The sequence below is a fragment of the Rhinopithecus roxellana genome, chromosome 17 (assembly GCF_007565055.1).
Source record: "Rhinopithecus roxellana isolate Shanxi Qingling chromosome 17, ASM756505v1, whole genome shotgun sequence".
Classification (NCBI taxonomy): domain Eukaryota; kingdom Metazoa; phylum Chordata; class Mammalia; order Primates; family Cercopithecidae; genus Rhinopithecus; species Rhinopithecus roxellana.
The window spans coordinates 81,833,175-81,854,050 of NC_044565.1; the positions used below are offsets into that span (position 1 = coordinate 81,833,175).

The window sequence follows — 20,876 nt, forward strand, 5'->3', positions numbered from 1 at the left end:
ATTAAATCATGGAATAATGACATTTAGTATGTAATGAATGCCTCATAATTTCTTCATCATTAATATTTCATAGCATAAGAACACAAGCATTTTCATCCCTGGGCCAATGCAGCATGGTTTTCTGTCTCTGACATGACCACAAGGGCATTGAGTGGCACGAGTGTATTGCACCTCTGTGGTATAGACTGACTATACCGCGCAAGTGATTAACTCTTAGCACCCCGGGTCCTAGCGTTTCCTCACTTTAGAAAATGTGAATCTGCCTGTCATTCTTGGAAGTAATCTCTGTGACTAGAAGACGGCAGAACTGCCCCAGGCTCAGGTGTTGACTTTGGTGTGTAGCATTGCTTTGTTGTTGACCCCGACCCCCCAGCCCAAGAGGGAAACCTACACAGGAGAAAATCATTACTTTGATTTATTACTGGGGGCTTGCTGTATGCAAAGGCAATAATCACCTCATGGAGCAGGTGCCACTGCCAGGGTTCATTGATTCCAGGCTCCTCTAGAAATTCCAGGAGGCCAGTGAGTCTGGCGGGAGATGGAGGTAGTCAACGAAAAAAGAAGTCCATCTCATAGCAGGTTGAAATGAAGTGGGAGAAAAATCTCTGGTCATCGTTCTATCGCTCCACTGACACTCGGTGTCTTTTCTTTCAGAAGAGGGGCTTGAGCAGAGAGAATGCTTAGAGGCTAAGCGATGGGCATGTGAGAGGGAAAGCGGCGACAGATAGAGCTGGCTGCCTAGGGGTCTCGGAGGCTTCATCCTGCAGGCGGCAGGACAAAGGGTCCTTCGGCTCCTCGGCCTCCAGATCAAGATTCCAAGGAGTTAAACGCTACCACGCAGTCCGACCTGGATGGGATTTGCTCCTGGGTACAAAACGGGACACTGATCAAAATCAACTTGGACAAGTGACAAGAGTGAGTCTGATGTCGGTGGATGTCTTTTAAGGTCGTTGGAGGGAAGAGGACGGGAGGGGTGTGCTGAGGGGTAGGTGGAGAGAGGCACCGAGTCCAGAGCCGGGATATAAAGGCACCAGGAGCCGGGAAGCAGAGGAGCAAATGAGTGGGGGAAAGAGCGAGAGGAAGAGTTGGAGAAAAGTCGAGGGAAAGTAGGGACAGGGTTAAGGGGAGAGAGGAGGATGAGGGCGGCGAGGAGAGATTAAAAGGGGAAGGGGGGTCGCTGGAGAGGAGGGCGGACTGTGGATCGGAGGTAGGGAGAGGGGCGAGGGGAGGGCGCGGGGTGGAGGGCGCCGGGGCGAGGATAGGGGGCTGGGGAAGAGGAGGGGGACAAGAAAGCGAGAGCGGCGCAAGGGAGGGCTAGGAGCCCGGGGGCCGGGCCGGGGGCCGGGCCGGGGGCGGGCGGTGGGAGGCGAGATCGGGCCGGGGGAGAGGGAGCGAGCCGGGCCGGGCGCGCAGGGTGGGGAGGCCGTAGGAGGGAGGTGGGGGGCAGGTGGGGAAGAGGGAGGGAACGGGCGGAGAGCCGGGGCCAAGTGCATTGTGTCTGGCGGCGGCGCGCGAGCCCACCGGCGGCTGCGGCGGGGCGGGAAGCCATGGAGCCGCGGGCTCTCGTCACGGCGCTCAGCCTCGGCCTCAGCCTATGCTCCCTGGGGCTGCTCGTCACGGCCATCTTCACCGACCACTGGTACGAGACCGACCCCCGGCGCCACAAGGAGAGCTGCGAGCGCAGCCGCGCGGGCGCCGACCCCCCGGACCAGAAGAACCGCCTGATGCCGCTGTCGCACCTGCCGCTGCGGGACTCGCCCCCGCTGGGGCGCCGGCTGCTCCCGGGCGGCCCGGGGCGCGCCGACCCCGAGTCCTGGCGCTCGCTGCTGGGGCTCGGAGGGCTGGATGCCGAGTGCGGCCGGCCCCTCTTCGCCACCTACTCGGGCCTCTGGAGGAAGTGCTACTTCCTGGGCATCGACCGGGACATCGACACCCTCATCCTGAAAGGTGAGCGGCGGGCGCTCCCCGCGTCCCCGGCACCCGCGCGTGGAGCGCAGCCCGCGGCTTCCCAGGGGCGCGCCGGTCCCCGTGGCCCCCTCTCCGCCGCGGCCCGGCGCCCCGGCGCATTCTTGCATCCTTCCCGCCGCCTCCAGCCTTTATCTCGTCCCTTTCTTTCCCCTCTGCCTCCCCTCTTCTCGCTCTCCTTGACTCGCTTCTTTCGTCCTCACCCTGCGCGTCCTTTCAAGTCCGTGCCGCACCTCCCGCCTCTGTCTCCTTTCCTGCCTTCGCCTTCCTTTCCCCGGTTCTCTCTCTCTCCATCCTTCTCCGCCTTTGTACACCTGCCTGACATGTGTGTCTCCCCGTGAGGGGGACTAACCGTCAAAGGCTCGACTTTTCTCAACCGGGCTCCTTCCTTCAAGTTGTGCTTTCCTTTTGGAAATACCGTTTGGAAGAAAAGTGGTGCCAACCTCCGAAGAGGGGGACGGGGCTTTCCCTGTATTGTAAGGATGCTGGTGTCAGACAGAACTGATGTGGTCATCCCAGCCTGGCGGGGCTGATGGGCAGCGAAGGAGGCCCTGGAACCTTCCTCCACACCCCTGAAGTGCAGGGTGTGTGTAGATTAGACTTCAGAGACCAATCGTTGGCTGGTGGAGGCTGCCCAAGGCAGATAGGACACCTGCTTTCCAACCTTCCTGAGGACCCCATATCTCCACCCTCCTCACTGTCCAGGCACTGAGGAGAGAAAATGCCCTCACCTTTTAAACTAGAGCTGTCCAGATCTGGGCACTCACTCTCTGCTTATCACTCTGTCTTCTGTTCGTGGTACCTTGTCAGGTTGTTTCTGTTGTTTGTTTTGTTTGGCACTGAGCTGTAGAGCATCAATTTTTTCTTCTGAAATCTGTGCAACACCTGGCTTGTGCGAATGCTATCAGATAGTTCGATTTTTTTTTTTTTTGGTAATTCCATTCATGTAAAAATATTCAGTGTGACAATTTGTGAAGCTTCCTTTAACTTTCAGAACTTGATTCAATATATTTTTCCCCTCTGAGATGAAAAAAAAAAAAAATCAACATCTCTTCTCTTGGACTCATGATGCCAAAAAAGAAAAAGTCCAAAATCAGTACATTTTAATATTTAGTAGCCATTCAGGAAAACAAACGGACAAATTTGTGTTGAGTTACAGTCTGCAATGGAATGACATAGAAAAGAGGGGGTTAATAATGTGTTGGCCTTCGGAGTCTTGTTAGTTGGCGGATTCTTCATTTCTCAAACATGTCAACTTCCTCCTTCCCATGGCTAACTCAGCTGGGGACTGCCATCCAAAATCTGTCTGCGTGTGAAAGGACTCCAGCACTTTTGGGGGAATTGGATACAGTAAAATCTTCCTTTGGGAAGTGCACCATTTTCTTTTCTCTCCTAACTTGCATCCAAATCTGATTTATCCTCATGAAGATGCTGCATAATTAATTCTGATAGTAGCATAGTACATGAACAAACTGTAAAAGCTGAATGGGGAGGCTCAGTTATGGAGTGCTCATTTAGGCAAGGCAATTTTGAAAGCTAAGCAGTGTAGTCTGTCTTTGGAAATGACAGAACTGCATTTCCTTACACTTTCTATGCTTAGAGTATTTGATTGCATGTAAATTGGATATAGAGCAATGCCTGAAACAGCAGGGCAGAGTCCAACCTACAGTAGAAGAGGGACCCCCAGAGGATATTGCACCATGCCCCTGGAAATGCCCTGGCTAGCTGAGGTACCTGTTCCCGGGCAGTCCAGGGTCAAATAATCATAGAGGTGGAAGGACTTTAGAGGTCATTGAAGTTGAACATCTACTGGTTGTTCAAACTCCCTTGTACAGTCTTTCTGACAAATGGTTACCTAGCCCAGTACTTCCATAAGACATAACTCACATACTCGTTGAAAGAACTATATTTCAGCCATGAATGCCTATTTTTAGATGAAAACAATCTCAGATTTATAATATTGATGGTGTTTAGCTAATCTTTTCTGTAGAACACGGAAGAGTTCTAGGTTGTGAGCAGAAGATACGGGACTCATTGCTGGCTCTGTTGCTAAATTGCAGTGTGTTCTCCAAGTAGCAAGGCCTTCTTCGCCTTCAGTTTCCTTGTCTGTGGTATTATTAGGAGAGATGACTATTCTTTAGAGAATTTTCTAGTTTGCATATCTGTCATTGTTATAATTAATAACAATGTAAATTTAGCTTCTTGCAAAGTTAATGAGCTGACACTATTAAGAAACGAGGAGTTTGGAGGAAAGAACAGGCATTGGTACATTATAGGATCATAATTTGTTGTTTGGGAGATGTCCAGAAATGCCTTGCAACACTGCTACTAACCAACCTTGGGCTAGTTACATAATTCTTCTAGATCTCAGTTTCATCATCTGTGAAATGTATGGGTGACATGAACAGCTTTAAAATTCTGAGTCTATGAATAATTTGAGAAAAGAAAATGTCACCAACATTTTCCTGTCTCAAAGATGATTTTGGCACCCATATTAGGCAAACATTGTCACCTTTGTTTTGGCATCTGACATTAGTGGCTGTGGTATGAATTTCTTAAATGAGCCATTTATAAAACTAGAAATTAACACAATGTCTAATTTTAAAATTTGAGCAACTAGAGTTCCAAGTTCTATTCTTTCTTCTATGCGTTACCTTGTTTATGAGTCTTAGCATCGTTTAGAAATTTTAATTGTAGGAAATGAAGAAAAGTTTTTTCAGATTGGAGAGTGGGGAGGGGTGGAAAAAGGGCTCAAGAACTGCCTAGCATACTTAGCGAGCTTCTGAGAGGCAAAGATGTCAGGTCTAGGTCCCCAGGACCTAGAGGGCAAAGCTGGGAGTTAAATGAGGAGTGCAGGGAAGAAAATGTAGAGCTAATAATATGGAAAGCATTCTCATAATAGGAATTATTTACATTTCCTATTACTGAAAGCAAGACAAGAGAGAGATGTTTCTGAGAGATGTACAGGAGATAGAAACATGCAATGTGGGCAATAAGAGATTAATTTAGAAATATGCACAGACTCTACAATATTGGTCTACTTAAGATAAATCACTGGAGCTAGAAAAGCATTTATCTCAATGGGATAAATATTTGGGAGAATCATCAAATTCCATTCCCTGGAATGGTCTAGGCTTGACCTTCAGCCAGAACCTTCAGTAAGAATAGAAGTAAAGTTATTGATAAGCTCATTAAAAACCAAGACTAGAACCCTGTGCTATTCTACCAGACTGACAAATAAAACAAAACAAAATATTTGCCAGCATAGTTTGAACATAGCAGCAAGTTCTCTTAACAGTACTATATTGACCAATCCACATTTCACTATCTTGTTCACTGGGATAACATGAGAACTTATCAAATGCTTTAGAGATGTTTCATTCATACTGTATTTCCATATTTACTATCCAATTCAGTAAATGCCCATTAGAAGCCTATTATGTGCAAGGTAATGCTAGAAGATTTTGGCTAAACACGTGGGGGTTCTTTTGTGTTTGAGTTGGTCAGATGACTCTAAATTAGTCTTCCATATATGCCCTTCTTGCAGCACTGGCTAACTTTTGATGCCGAGGAAGCTTTGCTGGTCCACGTAAGGACTGACTTGGAAAAGTATGCAAATGAAATCAGCCTTCACCCAGCAACTTGAGTGCTGGAATAGTTGAACAAAATGGACTTAAAGCTTAGGGCTTCAGGTACCTCTGTGGCACTGGGAATGTTGTGGGAGGGGGGGTTGAAAGAAGTCTTTAGGTGTAAAAATCTGTAAGGTGAGTGTGTCATGGATTACAAAAGGATGCCGAGAAATGACAAGTGACCTAAAGATAGTTCTTCATTAATTCATCCATTTATTCACTCAACAAATAGACATTGGAGGTTGGTTATTATACCAGGTATAGCAGATAAAGGAGTGAATAAAATGGATAAAAATCCCTGCCTTTACATAGAGTTTATTTCAAGGAGTGGAGTTTGTATTTCCTAGTGGGTTATGTTATAACTACTCTTAGTAGGTCATAGGACCAGGGTGGGAGAATACTTGGGGATGGCTGATAGCACTGATGGGTAAATGACAGAAAATACAAGGCAGAGTGATTGCATGCAGCATCCTTTGGGGGACTCCTAGCTGTTCTCTCCCAAGTGCAGTATGTTTGTTTCAACTACTGGATGAATAGAAAGACAGGACAGATGGAAGGAGATTCAATTGGAAACATTATGCAATGCTTCTTTCAGTTCTTGAAAACACTGACTTTAATAAATAAACATTGATGTGACTTGCAAATACATTATGTAGATCTTTGGAGAAATCAATTTTGAATAGAAATCAGAGTCATAGAAATGACATTAGAAGTTCAACTGTTCACACTAGCCTTAACTTTAACTTTTAATGAAACATTTTCATTTAAAACAATTAACACTATTTTCTATTATATATACTTTGTGCATGTCAATGAAATTCTAATATTACATATTATCTGCAATAAAACTGCAAATTAATGTTGTGTTTTGTTTTTATAAAATTAAAAATCATAGGATTTCAGAAATGTGAAGATTCTAAGTCTGTATGCACGATGTCGACCTGTATAAATCATCTGGGTTTGAATTCTTGAAACTTGGAATAGAACATGTTCTTGTGGTTGCAGAAGCATTTTTCCTCTAATGAGATAAACAGATATCAAAGACAGTGGGACATAAATACTTTGTCATTTTGTTCTCTGTAAGAAAAGGAAAGTAAGAGATTTGGTAGGAATCCACTGGGTCTGCTTTTCACTCTGCTTATGATTTATCTGCTTCTCCTATTGCTTATTTCCTATGAAATTAATAGTCTGTACAGGACCCACCAAGTTCTACCTGACACAGAAATAGATTGATGATTTTCTTCAGCTCATTTGTAGACCAAAGTATAATTTGTGTTAGAATAATTATCTTCCAAGAGCAAATATATCTAGGGAAGCTGAGAAACCAGCACCGTTTCTCCTCCTTGACCCAGTGGTTCACAGATTGTTCTCGGACCTTCTCTTGGGCTAAAAGATGCTGCTGGTAAAAGGGATTCCTCAGTTTTGGGGGTTCCGGGGATATGATTAAGACTTCATTTTTCTTTCCCTCTTTACTTCTCAAGGCAAGTAGTCTCTGAAATTCTTTTGAGCATCACTCTGTGATTTATGTTTATTCATTTTTAAATTATGTACATGGACTGTACTGACACATACATCATAAAACAGGCAAAAGCAAATTTTGAAGGGATGTAGTAATAAATAGATATAAATAGAAGTTCAACTATTTTCATGCCACTGTCCAAAGAATTTCATGTGCACCCCTGGCATGTACACACCCCACTCTCAAGACTGCTTCTCTCACTGCTCAGAGCCAAGTCTCTCATCTGAGCAGAGGAGGAGGGATTTTTTCCTATCACAGCTGAAATTCATGGCGGGTATCCCAGTGTGCTGTTATATCACATACATTTATCTTGTACAGGGGAGAGAAGAAGATGCATTTTATTTCTGTATCAATTCTGACATTAGGCACAGTATTAAATGAGCCCTTTTTGATTAAACAACTGCTAGCTCATACTACACAACTCTTAATGACTAGATTTGTAGTTTTAGCTTGTTCCACAGTGTGCTGAGGCTGAACATACCCAAGTGTGATATTCAATGTTTCAACACATTCTATTGCTAACAATCATGAAGGTTATCTTGAATAGAAATTAAATTCTTGCCACTCTGCCATCAAAAGAAGACACTTGCTTCCATTCTTACTATCTGCACACAGGAATTGTCTTTTAAAAGTAATTTATGAACACAAAAGTGGATGGTACTTTAAGTGGCTTGTGATCAAAATTGCCAGAATCAATGACATTTTCATTCACTATGTTTCGTGGATAACATTTAGCAATGGCCTTGAGGGGAAAAAAGGAAGAGTTTGCTATGTCATAGAAAGTTCATATCCAATTATACCCGAGTTGCTGTGGTTTTTTTCCTTAGCTACTGATTTTTCTTCTTCAGATGGCAAAAAGAGCCCTCCAAGCCCATCAGGCAGACTGCTCATAATTGTAATTGCAAATGTTCTTTTTTCATTTTTTATTTTTTTTGAGACAGGGTCTTGCTCTGTCTGTTACCCAGGCTAGAGCTCTGTGGCATGATCATAGCTCACTGCAGCTTTCAACTGGGCTCAAATGATCCTTTCAGCTTGGCCTCCCGAGTAGCTGGGACTACGGGTGTCTGCCAGCACACCTGGCTGATTTAAACAAACAAACAAACAAACAAACAAACAAACAAACAAACAAAAACCTTGTAGAGATGGGGTCTTGCTATGTTTCCCAGGCTGGTCTCAAACTCCTGGCCTCAAGAGATCCTCTTGCCTTGGCCTCCCAAAGTGTTGGGATTACAGGTGTGAGTCACTGAGTTTCCCTCACCTAATAAATGTCCTTGATTGCTATAAAAGATCAGCTTTTGTTGGAGGAGCATCTGGACATTCCATTCCATTGAGAAAATGTCAATGCTAAGTGTGAAACACTAGGGAATGGGAACATTGAAGGAATTTAGGTGGGTCACAGGGTTTCCCCAACAGTTACCAAGAATGAACTCTGCTTTCAGCTTTGTGTACATCTGTAGTACTGTGGGCTCCAGATAATCAGATTATAATCACAGATTATATAATCGCAGATTATCATATTATAATCACAGATTATTCATGCCAAGCAAACCATGACCTCAGATTGGCCATCTCTTCATGCCCTGAGCCTTCCTTTCTTATGTTTACCTTATCATTCAGGGATATTCCACGTTCCTTTGATGCTCGATTGTGTGCACATCTGTGGTCCATTTTCTTATATTATTTTCTGGTTAAAAGAATAAAAATAAAATCAGATTTGGTCTGGTCAGCCTCTTCATTTCCCATTCCCTCCCAATAGCAATGATGGGATGGAACAAAAAAGCTGAAACCAGCGAAAGTGGAGGATTGGCAAATAATACAAATAGCAAATGTGTCTCCTTTGGAGTAAAACAGCTCCGTATTTGGGGGTAGTTCAGAAAAGATCATATCTTTAGGTTTAAACAATTTTGTTTTTTCTACAGTTACTATTTTTTTTAAAAAACCACATCATTGATATTGTCTAAAACTTTGCAAAGCTAATTGTAAAGATTTTTATCAAAATGAATTTGTAAATAGAAAGTGAAATTTATCTTCTTAAACTAGCAAAATTTATGACAGTTTATTTTTTACTCTCTCATAGTGTTTCCCTGTGGTTAAAAGTGATTTCAGTGATTAATCTGTTTTATTGCAAGTTTTATTCATAACTAAAAGGATGCAACAGAACTTCTTGAAGCATGAGAGAGTCCGCCTCGGCTGTCGTCATGAAGCTGACAGCCTTTGTTTGCTGCAGAGTCACGGGAAACTACATGCTGCACTCCATCTTTCTTGTAACTCCGCCAGATAGCTGATTGCAGACCCAACAGTAATGTCATGGGGACACCCATCAGGGAATGCATTAGCAAGTGAACAAAGGGGGACAATACAAACCATATTTTAGTTTCCGTTATCTTTAATTACTGAGGACACAGTGAATTATTTTCTATAACTTGCTGGATGTCCTCTAGTGTTCAGACTTTTTAATATTTTGTTCATAGGTAAAAATCAATCAACTCATTTTTCCCCTAAGAACCTAAAGGATGTAATATATTCCCTTTTGGTTTCACCAAGTGATTTTGACATTCTATAGATAGGGAAGAGGCTCCAGAAATGTAAGTAGGAAATTCTGAGTGTACAGATAATTCCAGAAGGCTTAATTGTCTCTTTACAACAGGTCACTCAAATGCAAACCCACACCATGCTTCCATCTGCCTTGCAAATAAGTACTAACTTGCATTCTTAAGGTCTGTGACAGCAGAACTAGCAGGGTAGGGGCAGTGGTGGATGGGAGGCTATATTAGGCTTGGATCTCTTTTGTCTACATTTTAAGGAATTTTTATTTGGTGTGGGGGATGTGAACACTTGCTTCACTCAACAAATGTTAAAAATGAAATTTTTTTTTTTTTTTTTTTTGATAGGAGGCTGCTTAGTGAAAAACATGGGTGTTAAGTCCTCCAGGTCCTATGGGAATGTGCTTTCCCTAACTACACCCAGAGTAGTGAGGAAGGGCATCTGAGTGAGTGGGAGCAGGCTGCTGATTAACTTGAGTTTCAATGCCTTTTTTTAAGTTCTCACAATTTTGAAAGCTGCTTACAGTAATATTTACAATTAGAATTTTAAGTATGTGCATCCTGTTAAATATTATTCAATGAGCTACCCTGGAAAAACAACAACATCAATCATGTGTCATATGATTTGAAAATGATGAAACAGACGATCACAGCCACAATTTGACATAGCAGAAGATAACTGTAGGGTGGGGGGAACAAAAAACTTACAATGGCCAACTGGAACAACTGAACCTATGGCAATTGGAGCTCAATATCTGTTTTATGCCACTGATACTTAAGAACCATTTATTCCAGGTGATCTAATCCTTAGCGTCCAACACATTGTAGGAAAACTTCTCTTGGTGTTCAGACGATGGAAGTTTGGTTGAAGGAAGCTACAACTTACAAGTATTGGAAAAACAAAGAGATAGGCTGAATTAAAGAGTGGCGGGAAAAGCAACAGTGATTGCCAACATGAACAGTTCTTAAAAATGTTGTCTTTTTCTAAGATACTTGCACATGCATATTTATGGCAGCACAATTCACAATTGCAAAATCATGGAACCAACCCAAGGGCTCATTAATCAAAGAGTGGATAAAGAAACTGTGGTATATATACATATGATATAATATTACTCAGTCATGAAAAGGAATGAATTAAGAGCATTTGCAGTGACCTGGATGAGACTGGAGACTATTATTCTAAGTGACGTAACTCAGGAATGGAAAACCAAACATCTTATGTTCTCACTGATCTGTGGGAGCTAAGCTATGAGGACATAAAGGCTTAAGAATGATACAATAGACTTTGGGGACTTGGGAGGAAGAACGGGAGGGGGACGAGGGATAAAAGACTACAAATATGGTGCCGTGTTTACTGCTCGGGTGATGGGTACACCAAAATCTCACAAACCACCACTAAAGGACTTAGTCATGCAACCACATACCAACTGTACCCCAATAACTTATGGAAAAACAAAATAAAAAAAATTTAAAAAAATTGTCTTTCTCTTCGAGTTTGAAACAAAAAAGACACAAAGAAACTGTTTACTATACAGCAGTAAAAGATAAAATCCAGCCAGAAGTTATCTTCTGAAGAAGCATCAAAGTCTTTGTATTCCTTTCTCTTTTTTTTTCTTGAGGGTTACCTTTTCATTCTGAAATTCAAGTTGATAGGAGGAAAATAAGCACGTGTAGAATAAAAAATTCATAGAATTGAAAGGAATTTCAAGCAGTGATTCTTACCTGATTTTTATACTATAATGTGAGTGATAGGTGATTTGCACTTGGGCTACAAAGTCCTGCCAATCACCCACAAAACCTGGCATACCAGCTCTAACTGCCTCCATTTCTCTCTGAAACCATATTATCAGAATGCCTGCGAGCAAGGGGGATGTTATTATCAGCATAATCTCAAATGGGTTTTAATTTGTAAGACAGAATACATTGCTTGGAAGGAGCAGGCCCTTTGATGTTTGTTTAGAAGATGTAGGGGTAGGGGCTTCATCCAGATTGCACATTTTGAAGTGTCGGGGGTATGTGGGGAGCTGCAGGATGGGTGCTTTAGTCCCCCAAAGTCATCTCTAGGCACCACCACTGATTTGGAAAATTGGCAGCTGTATAAATAACTCATTACCTGCTAGTCCTCTGGACAGGTCCCAACACACCTGATTTGGGAATGTTAAAAAATAATGACAGGAGAAAGCATAAAAGGGCACAGTTTTGCATGCCATACAAACGTGACAGTTACTGAAATAAACAGGTCTGAGAGCCACTGAGAGGCGTGAGACAGAGTAGTTCCCTGTTCACTTAACCACTGATACGGATGATTCTGCAGTAATATTTTGATGATGCCATGGGGGAAAGTGAGTGCTGCTTACTAATAGGCCCCAGATTGTAATTTTGGAAATTTGTGGCATGGGTGTTTTTTAGAGCATGTTTTTATTTCTAAGTTATCACACAGTTCTTGTTTTCACATTCTTCTGGCTGTATTTACAGGTTAAAATGCCAGACTTTTTTTTTTTTTTTTTCCTAGTCAGGTATTCTTCCATACATGTAGTCTTCTGGAGTTGTTATTTATTTCTTAAAAATAATTTTCTTTTTTAGAGACAAGGTTTCATTCTGCTGTCCAGACTGGAGTGCAGTGGTGCAATCATAGTTCACTGCAGCCCCAAACTCCTGGGCTCAAGTGATTGTCCCACCTCAGCTTCTGGAGTAGCTAGGATTACAGGCATGCTCTACCACGCCTAGCTAATTTTCTTTTTAAATTTTTTTTTGTAGAAACAGGGTCTTGCTTTGTTGACCAGGTTGGTGTGAAACTCCCGGCCTCAAGCGATCCTCCTACCTTGGCCTCCCAGTGTTGGGATTATAGTTATTTCTAAACCAGGTCAGATACAGCAGTATTTTTCATTAGATATGAAACATTATAATTTAGGTTGTGGGTGTAATTTTAGAATATGTAGCTGATAAAGTGCTTGATAAACATTTATCCACGCACTTGGGTGGGCCTTTAAGTGCCAAATAACAGAATACCCAAATAAAAATGGCTTAGCCTACAAGGAAAATGTATTACCTGGTATAACAGGAAGTCTGGAGAAAGCCTGCATGTGGCTAGTTAATTAAAGAGATTCAATGCTTTTGGGCTTTAGCAGACCCAAGGTAGGCAATTTTGTCTTGAGCCATGTCTCTACCTGGTCATGACAGTTCTGTGAGTTGCTAGTAGGAAACAGAAGAGGCCAGGCCCCTTTTTCTGATGTCTTCTTTTACAGTAAATGTAATTTCCCAGAAGTCGTCCAGCAGACTTCCCACAGGTCTCATTGGCCAGAATTATGTCACGTGACCATTCTTAAAGCAATCCCTGGCAAGTGGAACGGACCATGATTTTCTCAGACCAATCAAGCTGCAGTGCTGAGGCTGGAGAAGGGCCCAGTCTCCCCAGGAAGCACTTGGCTGGCTGACAGCTGAACAAAATCTGGCTTTGGTTAGCCAAGGAAGAGGGGCTCCAGCGAGGCACACAAGATAGAGCCTGAAGCAGCAGGGGTGTTCAGGTGGCAGCCCCATCCTGCCTATGGTCATTCCATAGTAGGAGAAGACTGAGATTTCCTCCCAGCTTTTCCAGATCTACCACTTTCTCCACATACTACCCTAATAGACACATGGCAGTGCCCTGAAAGCCCTGTGTTTTTCTTTTTGAAGAGCTGTTTGAGTCTCTTTAATCTCTAGAGATTCAGAAATTGCATGATTAGTTCTAAGGAGGCTTATTTATAATTGCACTTTTAAAATGGAAGGTAAAATGTTCAAAATTGTGCATTTTCAGGAATATTAATGTACTCTGAGATCAGAAGGTGCAGTTGCTATGAATTTAATACACATTGGATTGGTGAGCTTGGTGCTTCAGTGCTTTCTAGATGCACAGCCTTTGTCCTCACTCTCCTCCCCATCCCCCCACCCCTGGATAATCAGTGCCTCCCAAGAAAAGCTTCATGGAGAGCATTTTTCTGAACATCTCCCTTCACCCCCACTCCTCAAGCTAGGTTCATTTATAGAATCTGTTCAAGCCAGGCTATGACTTGTTTTAACTTCTTGATTTCTTGGAGGAAAACAACAACAACATATTTCATTTCTATCCTTTGATTGGCAACTGAGTGACCATCATTACAACTTCCCAGTGCATCTATATATATAACAACTTTGAACAAGAACATTAGCAAATCACTCCTTGCTATTGCCAGTGTCCTGGTGTGTTGATAGTGGCACGTGTTCAAAATTAGAAAGTAATCAATTCTAATTTGAAGAAAAGCCACTTAACTCATGTCTGTATTGGGCTTTCATTATCCTTGAAATTTCTGTGAAGAATCATCTGCTTTTGAAATGATAAGCTGGAAGACCTGGGGAGGAAGCAGTTGTTTAGCAGTGTATGTTTCTGTGTTTGGAGGAGTGGGATGGAGGGAGAGTATAGGAAGATGGGCCCTGGTCATCTCAGCAGGAATGTTCAAATCAAAACCCTTCCAGCAAACCTCAGGTTTCCTGTGCCGGGCTCCTCTTGGACCTCTCATTCAACACCAAGAGACCTATTTATTACAGCTTGATACTTCCTCAGAGCAGGAATTATGAAGCAAGAAAACAATCTGAACTGTTACAGATGGGCTGAGCTAGCAGGATTTTAGCACAGAAGCCTCAGAAGATGGTGTAAAGCCACAAGGTATGTGGGTGGGCATATATTTGGACCACCATATTGCATGCCAACTTGTAGGTTCGACAAGAAAAAAAAAAAAGCAAGCAAGCAAGCAGGCAGGAGAGAAAGGAAAGGAGATAGGAAGCCCAAGAAGGAAGGCAGGAAGGAACAGATGAGCAACTATTTGGTGGATCTTCGGGGAACCGTCTCTATAGATCTTGTTTCCTTAAATATCCATTAGGTACATTTAGCTTTCTAAAATACAATCTTATGTCTTTCCTTTAACTAAACATATCTGATGGGTTCCTCAATAAGTTAAACATAGAAGAACCAAATAATCCAGCAATTCCACTAGTAGGTGTATATCCCCAAAAGGTGAAAACAGATACTCAAGACAAAAACACTGCACATAAATGTTCACAACAGCACTATTTGCAATACCCAAAATATGGAAACAATCTAAATGTCCGTCAACTGATGAATAGATAAGAAAATGTGGTATGTCCATACAATGGAACATTATTCAGTCATAAAAAGGAATGAAATACTGACACATGCTACAACATTGATGGACCTTAAAAACACTATGCTTAGGGAAAGAAGCCAGACACCAAAGGCCATAAGTTGTATGATTTTATTTATGAACTATCCAGACTAGGCAAACCCACAGAGACAGAAAACAGGGAGGGGGATAACAGGAAGTGACTGCTTAATGGGTAAGTGATTTTCTTTTAGGTTTGTGAAAATGTTCTGGAAATAGATATTGGGAGTGATTGCACAATGTACTAAATGTCACTAAATCGTACACTTTAGCTAAGATGTAAACAAAAAAACCCCAAATCTCTGATCATTTCCCACTGCCTACAGCTACAAGTCTGAATTTAGCAGGTCATAAAAAAGCTTTTACCGTGTGGTTCCAGCTACCTTTCTGGTTATATACCCAGCTACTTCTGCATGAAATCGAGGAACAAGTCACATAAGACCATTTTCTAGTCCTTCAACACACCTGCACTTTTGTATCTCTATGTCATTGTGAATATTCTTTCCTCTGCCTGAATACTATCCTCTCCTGTACATCTGGACAGTGTCTACTCTTCCTTGAAAGCTTAGTGTTATTCTTATTTCCTCTCTGGCTTTCCTTGCCTCTGTCCTCAGCCCCTCTCTCATTCCCTGCAGAATTAATTGCTATATTAACTGGGATGCCATTGTGCTTTATGAATACTTTTATGATAGTACTTTTGACATTGTAATGTGTGGTTTCCTTGTTAATTTTACATCGTACCTTAAGGCCAGGGATGGATACCATCCAGGTTAGTATTTGGCACTTGGCAATCTGCCATAGAATGGTTGTTGAAATTTGCCTTAGATTGATTCAAATCACGGTCATATCTGACCCACTCTCTTCTCACCCACTTCAGTGTTTTTGTTGTTGTTCAATTCAAGGACAGGAGAAGTGAGAATTATTCTCAGTTTTCAAAGACTAAGACACTAATTATTAATCCAAAGAAGATAAGGTACTTGATGTTAAAAAAAATAGTAATAGTAGTAGATGGGTAAAATGCCAACATTTATTGTATGCTTTTATTTTTGAAGTATTCAAAAAAATCAGTGTATAACTAGCAAAGAGTGCATCTTTATGGAGATTTTCCTCATAAAATGTTCTTAATCCTTAATAGAAGGATTATATCATTATGTAGGTGTTCTTGTCTCTCTGCTTATCTCCATAGGAAGTCACTACCTTCAAGAAACTCTTCCTTTGTCTCTGTTCTTTCACAGGACCTAGCAGGGCAGTTTTCAGAAGACAGGAACTCAATATATTGGTCACGCTTTGCCAGGTTCATTCTATGTATGTCCTTTTTCTGTTTTGGTTTATTAAATATTCTTTTTCCAGTAAAACGGTTACAACTCCAGTTACATACTTTCCTTGATCAGAAAGCAGAATAGCTGGAATGAGTTGCTGCAAGAAAGACTCTTGGTTGCTGTCCTTCATCAGGCTCTTCACTGAACCATTCTGCTGCTGTGTCAGACTTGCTACTAGGGAGGTTTCTGTATGCTGAAAAAAGCCTGGAGAATCGTGTGGGGTGCGAGGGTGCTCTTCAGGCTCTTCAAGCAGAGGTGGCTCTTCGAGAGACCGGTGGTTTTACTGGCATTCTGAAGCGATCTTCCTCCTAACAAGTTTATTTTGCAGTTTATTGAGGTAACAGGAGACTGGAGATTTGGAGCATGTTCTTCACTCTGCTCTTAACTAGCTATGTGACCTTGGGCAAGTGACCTTACCTCTTCAGATCTTGATTTTCTCATATGTAAATATGGAGGTTGGATTAGTGTAATCTGTTTGGTCTCTTGTAGCTTTAACCAGCTGTAATTATAAGATGCCTAGAAAACAGCAGCTTAATTAACTCAGCAAAGTGTCAGGATGGGAAAAGGTCAGTTCTCTCTAGAAGTGGGTGAGCATTAGGACAGCCCAAGTTTAAGGGCCTTTTTCTGTTTTCAAATTGTTCACTCACAGAGCTTTTCTTTGCTCTTTTGAATGTGACATGCTTTCTTAATGCTAGTTTTCTTTTTCATTTCCTGAGGGATTCAAATGAGAAACTGGAATTTTTCTTTCGCTCCAGGAATTCTGTTCTGTTGGAGCAACATTTACCATTTGGTTAGAAGGACTCAACTGTGTAATTTATAATTTTTTTCTTAGATGATTTCATAGGGAATTGACAAGAAGTTATACCTGGTGTCAGAAACTGGAATTAGAGTTCATAGTAGAGAATGCAAAAGGTGTATACCCTTTAGAAAATTGCTTAGTATAATGTAAATTTTGCCTTAATTGCCCATTTTAAATTTCTTTGAAAAGGTTTTGATGAAAGAAAAAAAAACATGTTTTTGTTGTTGTTGTTGTTGTTGTTGCAATAGGAAAAACATTCTAGGTTTATTCATTCTTTGCTTCATGAGAGTATTTAATACCCATAATTCATGTGAAGGCAAAGAGAAGTCTATAATTGTGCTTCATTTTATTCAAAAGTTTTAGGTAGTGCTTTTCAAATTTAATAATTCTGTGTTAAATACCTGGAAGTTGTATTTAATCGCTTTAATTTAATTTGTATTATGAATCTTGATTATTCATTTCAATTTCTTCCTTTTTTTCCTTGAATGTTATTTCTAGGTAGCTTGCCACATATTGCAATTGGGATAATAGTTAATTTTATCCAAAGCCCTATTCAAGAAATTTGAACACGACATGACTTTCTGTGACCCCCAGTTTCCTCCTTTATACTGAGGAAAGGACATATCTAGGTAAACCTCTGTAGTCATACATGGCAATGATTATAATGGTAGATCTGCTACTCAACGTCTGATGCTTGATAGGACCTGTTTTTGCTTAAATCCTTCCACACAAAGCAGACACTGGGTAGACACGCCAAGAGATCTGTGTCATCTCCATCGGGGTCAGGCTGGTCCTTATTGAGAGAGCCACAGTGTGAATTCCAGAAGACAGAATGTATATGATCTAAGGTATTGAGCATACTGCCCCACGTTTGCCCTGTCATAAGCATTCTGGTCATTTGGAAGACTTAAAAGATTAAGAGGAGAAAAATGAAAATGTTTGATATAGCTTTATAGAACTGTACTGGACAGTGATGGGAAAGAGGGGGAGACAGACACCTCCGTGGACGAGGGCCATTACATATTGGTCTTCGATTTGGTGTCTGATTTGAAAATATGTTTCTTAGAATTGTTTTTTATTCTGTTGGGATTTTTGTTTGTTTGTTTCATTCTGCGAACAGTCACACTAGGGAAGAGTGTTACAAAATCCCTGGAAGATTATGAACTAGAAAACTGAAATTACTCTGTAGCAGCCATATGATGAGTGCATTAGTCAAGGAATAAAAGAAAAAGCACCTTAAATTTACACAGCAACTTTCTCTCACATAACTCAGAGCAGTTTTTACAAAGAGAGAAAGGAGCCATGTTTCCTAACTAAGCATATGTGATTGGGAGAATAACATTGGAACTGCTGGTAGTTATCACTTGTCTGCAGGGGAGATGGTGTTCCTGTGCTCCAGTGGGGGAGGATTAGGAACCCTGAGAACCAGGAGCTGTAGGCCTGGCCTTGGCTCTTCCCGCTCCCTGTGGGACATTGGCAAGTCATTTCAACTTCTGTGGACCTCAGTTGCTCATTTTAAAAGCGAAGGGTCAGACTTCATGCTTTCTAACAGTTTACCTTATTATTACATTTCATGACTTATTTGGAGCATCAGGATGTACAGAATGAGTTTTCCAAATAGCTAAAACCTACCTCTCTGTGCATCAAAACTTGTATTTATCTAGCTGGATAAATATATTCATTCAGTGCATTATACACATGTCTGCCTTCTAAAACGGAGAGTGCTAATTTTAACTTTTGCTTAATGACTCAAGGTTATCAGTGTGAACTATGATGTAATGCCTAGGTTCCCTTAGGGAATGCAGAGGTTTGTAGAACTATTTGCCTTAAAACTAAAAGATGCAATTTACTTTTTTTTTTTTTTTTTTGAGATTGTGCTTGTTTTGATTTTTTAAAATGTTGATTGTCTTGCTAAATATCATATCCTTCTGCTTCTGTTGTCTGCCTCTGGCTGTCCCTTTGAATATTCCACTTTGCTGCTTCTGCTGGGCCAGGAACAGGGGGCCATAGATGAAGCAAGTAGATATTAGGTCTGAAGTTAGGGCAAATATTTCCCAGGTGAGGTTTCAGGAGGTACTTCTGCTGGTGAAGACTTGGGACTTTACTGCCACTGCCTGGGGCCTTTGAGATATTTTTCTGTGTTCTAATCAGTGACCCTTAGTAAGTATAGTATCGAGGTATATGGCATTTCCTATTTAGAGAATGATGTAAATTTTGTGACTCTCCTTCCTAGAGGAGAAAATGAGGATGAAAGCAGGGCAAGAATTACATAGCCAAGGGATCTCAAGAGGGCTCAGAAATATAAAGGGGTCACAGGGTCTGTGAAAGTGTCCAGATGACTGACAGGTGTGAGCAGATCTCATCTGTGGGGCATCCCACACAATTCTCCTGTTCACAGCCTGGGCTTGCCAGCCAGTCTCTAACATGACAGCCCGTTACCACCTCCTCAAGATAAAGCAGATACAGAGGGGATGGTAGTGGCAAAGGCTGAATTAGGACCCATGGATGCAGAACTTCTAGTTAATTGTTATTCTATTGATCTTCAGGACTACTTGCAGTAGATTAAGAAAATTTAAACTGGTTATTCATTTTCTCTGTATTTACAGGCAAATGTCGCTTTATTAGCTTGCAAAATATGGTCTCGTCCATTTCAGCATAAGTCTGGACACTGACTAATTTGCACTTGTTTAATCTGCAAGGCTGGCAATTTTGGGAAGCCTCCTACCTCCTTCATCGCCCCTCCCCATAGTCTCACCTCACCCATCCAGCAAAGCTAAGAATGTTATTTTAGGCTATGGAAGCCATGTTAAAAATACCACTGGGTTTCTCTAAGCTTTTCTGAAGTTTTAAAAGAAATAAATACAAATAAGGCCAGTCTCACATGGGGCTCTCCTTCGCTGCATTTTCTGGGCACCCACAGAAGAGAAGTAACACACCCTGCAATCGGATCTGGTGCTGTTCCAGGACACAGCGTCCCTGTCCAGGATGTGGACGGGAGCTTATCCCAGGCAGGATGGAGCCTGGAGAGTCTAATATATGCAGCTGTAATTTCACCTAAGATTGGGTTTTTGTAGTTCCTAAGAGTGAGAGGGAAGTGTGGGAAAAGCCACGAGGTGATCAGCAATTAGGGAAATAGGGCTGTATGCCACTGGAGTTAAGTATGCCACAATCGTGTACCACGTGCATTAGCTTTTCCCTTCCTTTTAACACAATCAGTATGGATGAGGATGGGCACAGTGTGGAAGTGACTTCTGCTTTCTTCCCTTCTAATACCAGCCCCCTCCTGACTTCTAGAAAAATACTGACGTGCTTGAGATCAGGCTTCTGGAATTACAGTTCCTGTAGCAGTGGATGTAGCCTGCCTTATTTATTGAAGGCTTTGGATTGACTTCTTTATTGATTTGGGCTGATAAGCATGCAGTCTGTTGGGCTGTTCCTAATTATTTTGGTTATCTTAATTATTGAATTGTGTATGATCTGTTCTGTTCAAGTAACTTTTCAGCAAAAGTAATTGAACCAGCTGAAGAGTGCATGCATCTACCTAGTTCTGATCTGCTTCTGCCTCTAGCCTTTTGTGTCATGTTAAATAAATCATTTTGCTTCCATGTTTTTTATTTCCCCCTCTGTGAACATAGAATGATATTTATCTTGTGGTTTAAGATTTAGGGTCGCTAAATATCAGGTGCTATCAAAGTGTAAATTATTGCTATCAGTTTGATAGGGCCATTCATGCTGACTTCATGTAGTTTAAATCTTTTTTTCTGATTATGAACTTTTATATATACATGCTTATTATGGTAAATGCAGAAAACTGTAAAGAAGGAAAAAAATCATCTGTTATCCTGCCAGTTAGTTATATAAACCTGTTAAAAGATTTGTTTTCATTCAGTCTTTATGCTAAGGTATA

At 41.5% G+C, this 20,876-nt stretch overlaps 1 protein-coding gene across 1 annotated transcript in view; it reads left to right on the forward strand.

The window, feature by feature from the left end:
- The first annotated feature begins 1,473 nt into the window (after positions 1-1,473).
- TMEM178A (transmembrane protein 178A) overlaps positions 1,474-20,876 on the forward strand; it is a 52,253-nt gene continuing 32,850 nt past the window's right edge. Inside the window, exon 1 of the mRNA XM_010364148.2 lies at positions 1,474-1,947. Within this exon, the coding sequence (XP_010362450.1) occupies positions 1,548-1,947 (400 nt within the window). The 5' untranslated portion in view covers positions 1,474-1,547. The remainder of the gene's footprint in view (positions 1,948-20,876) is intronic.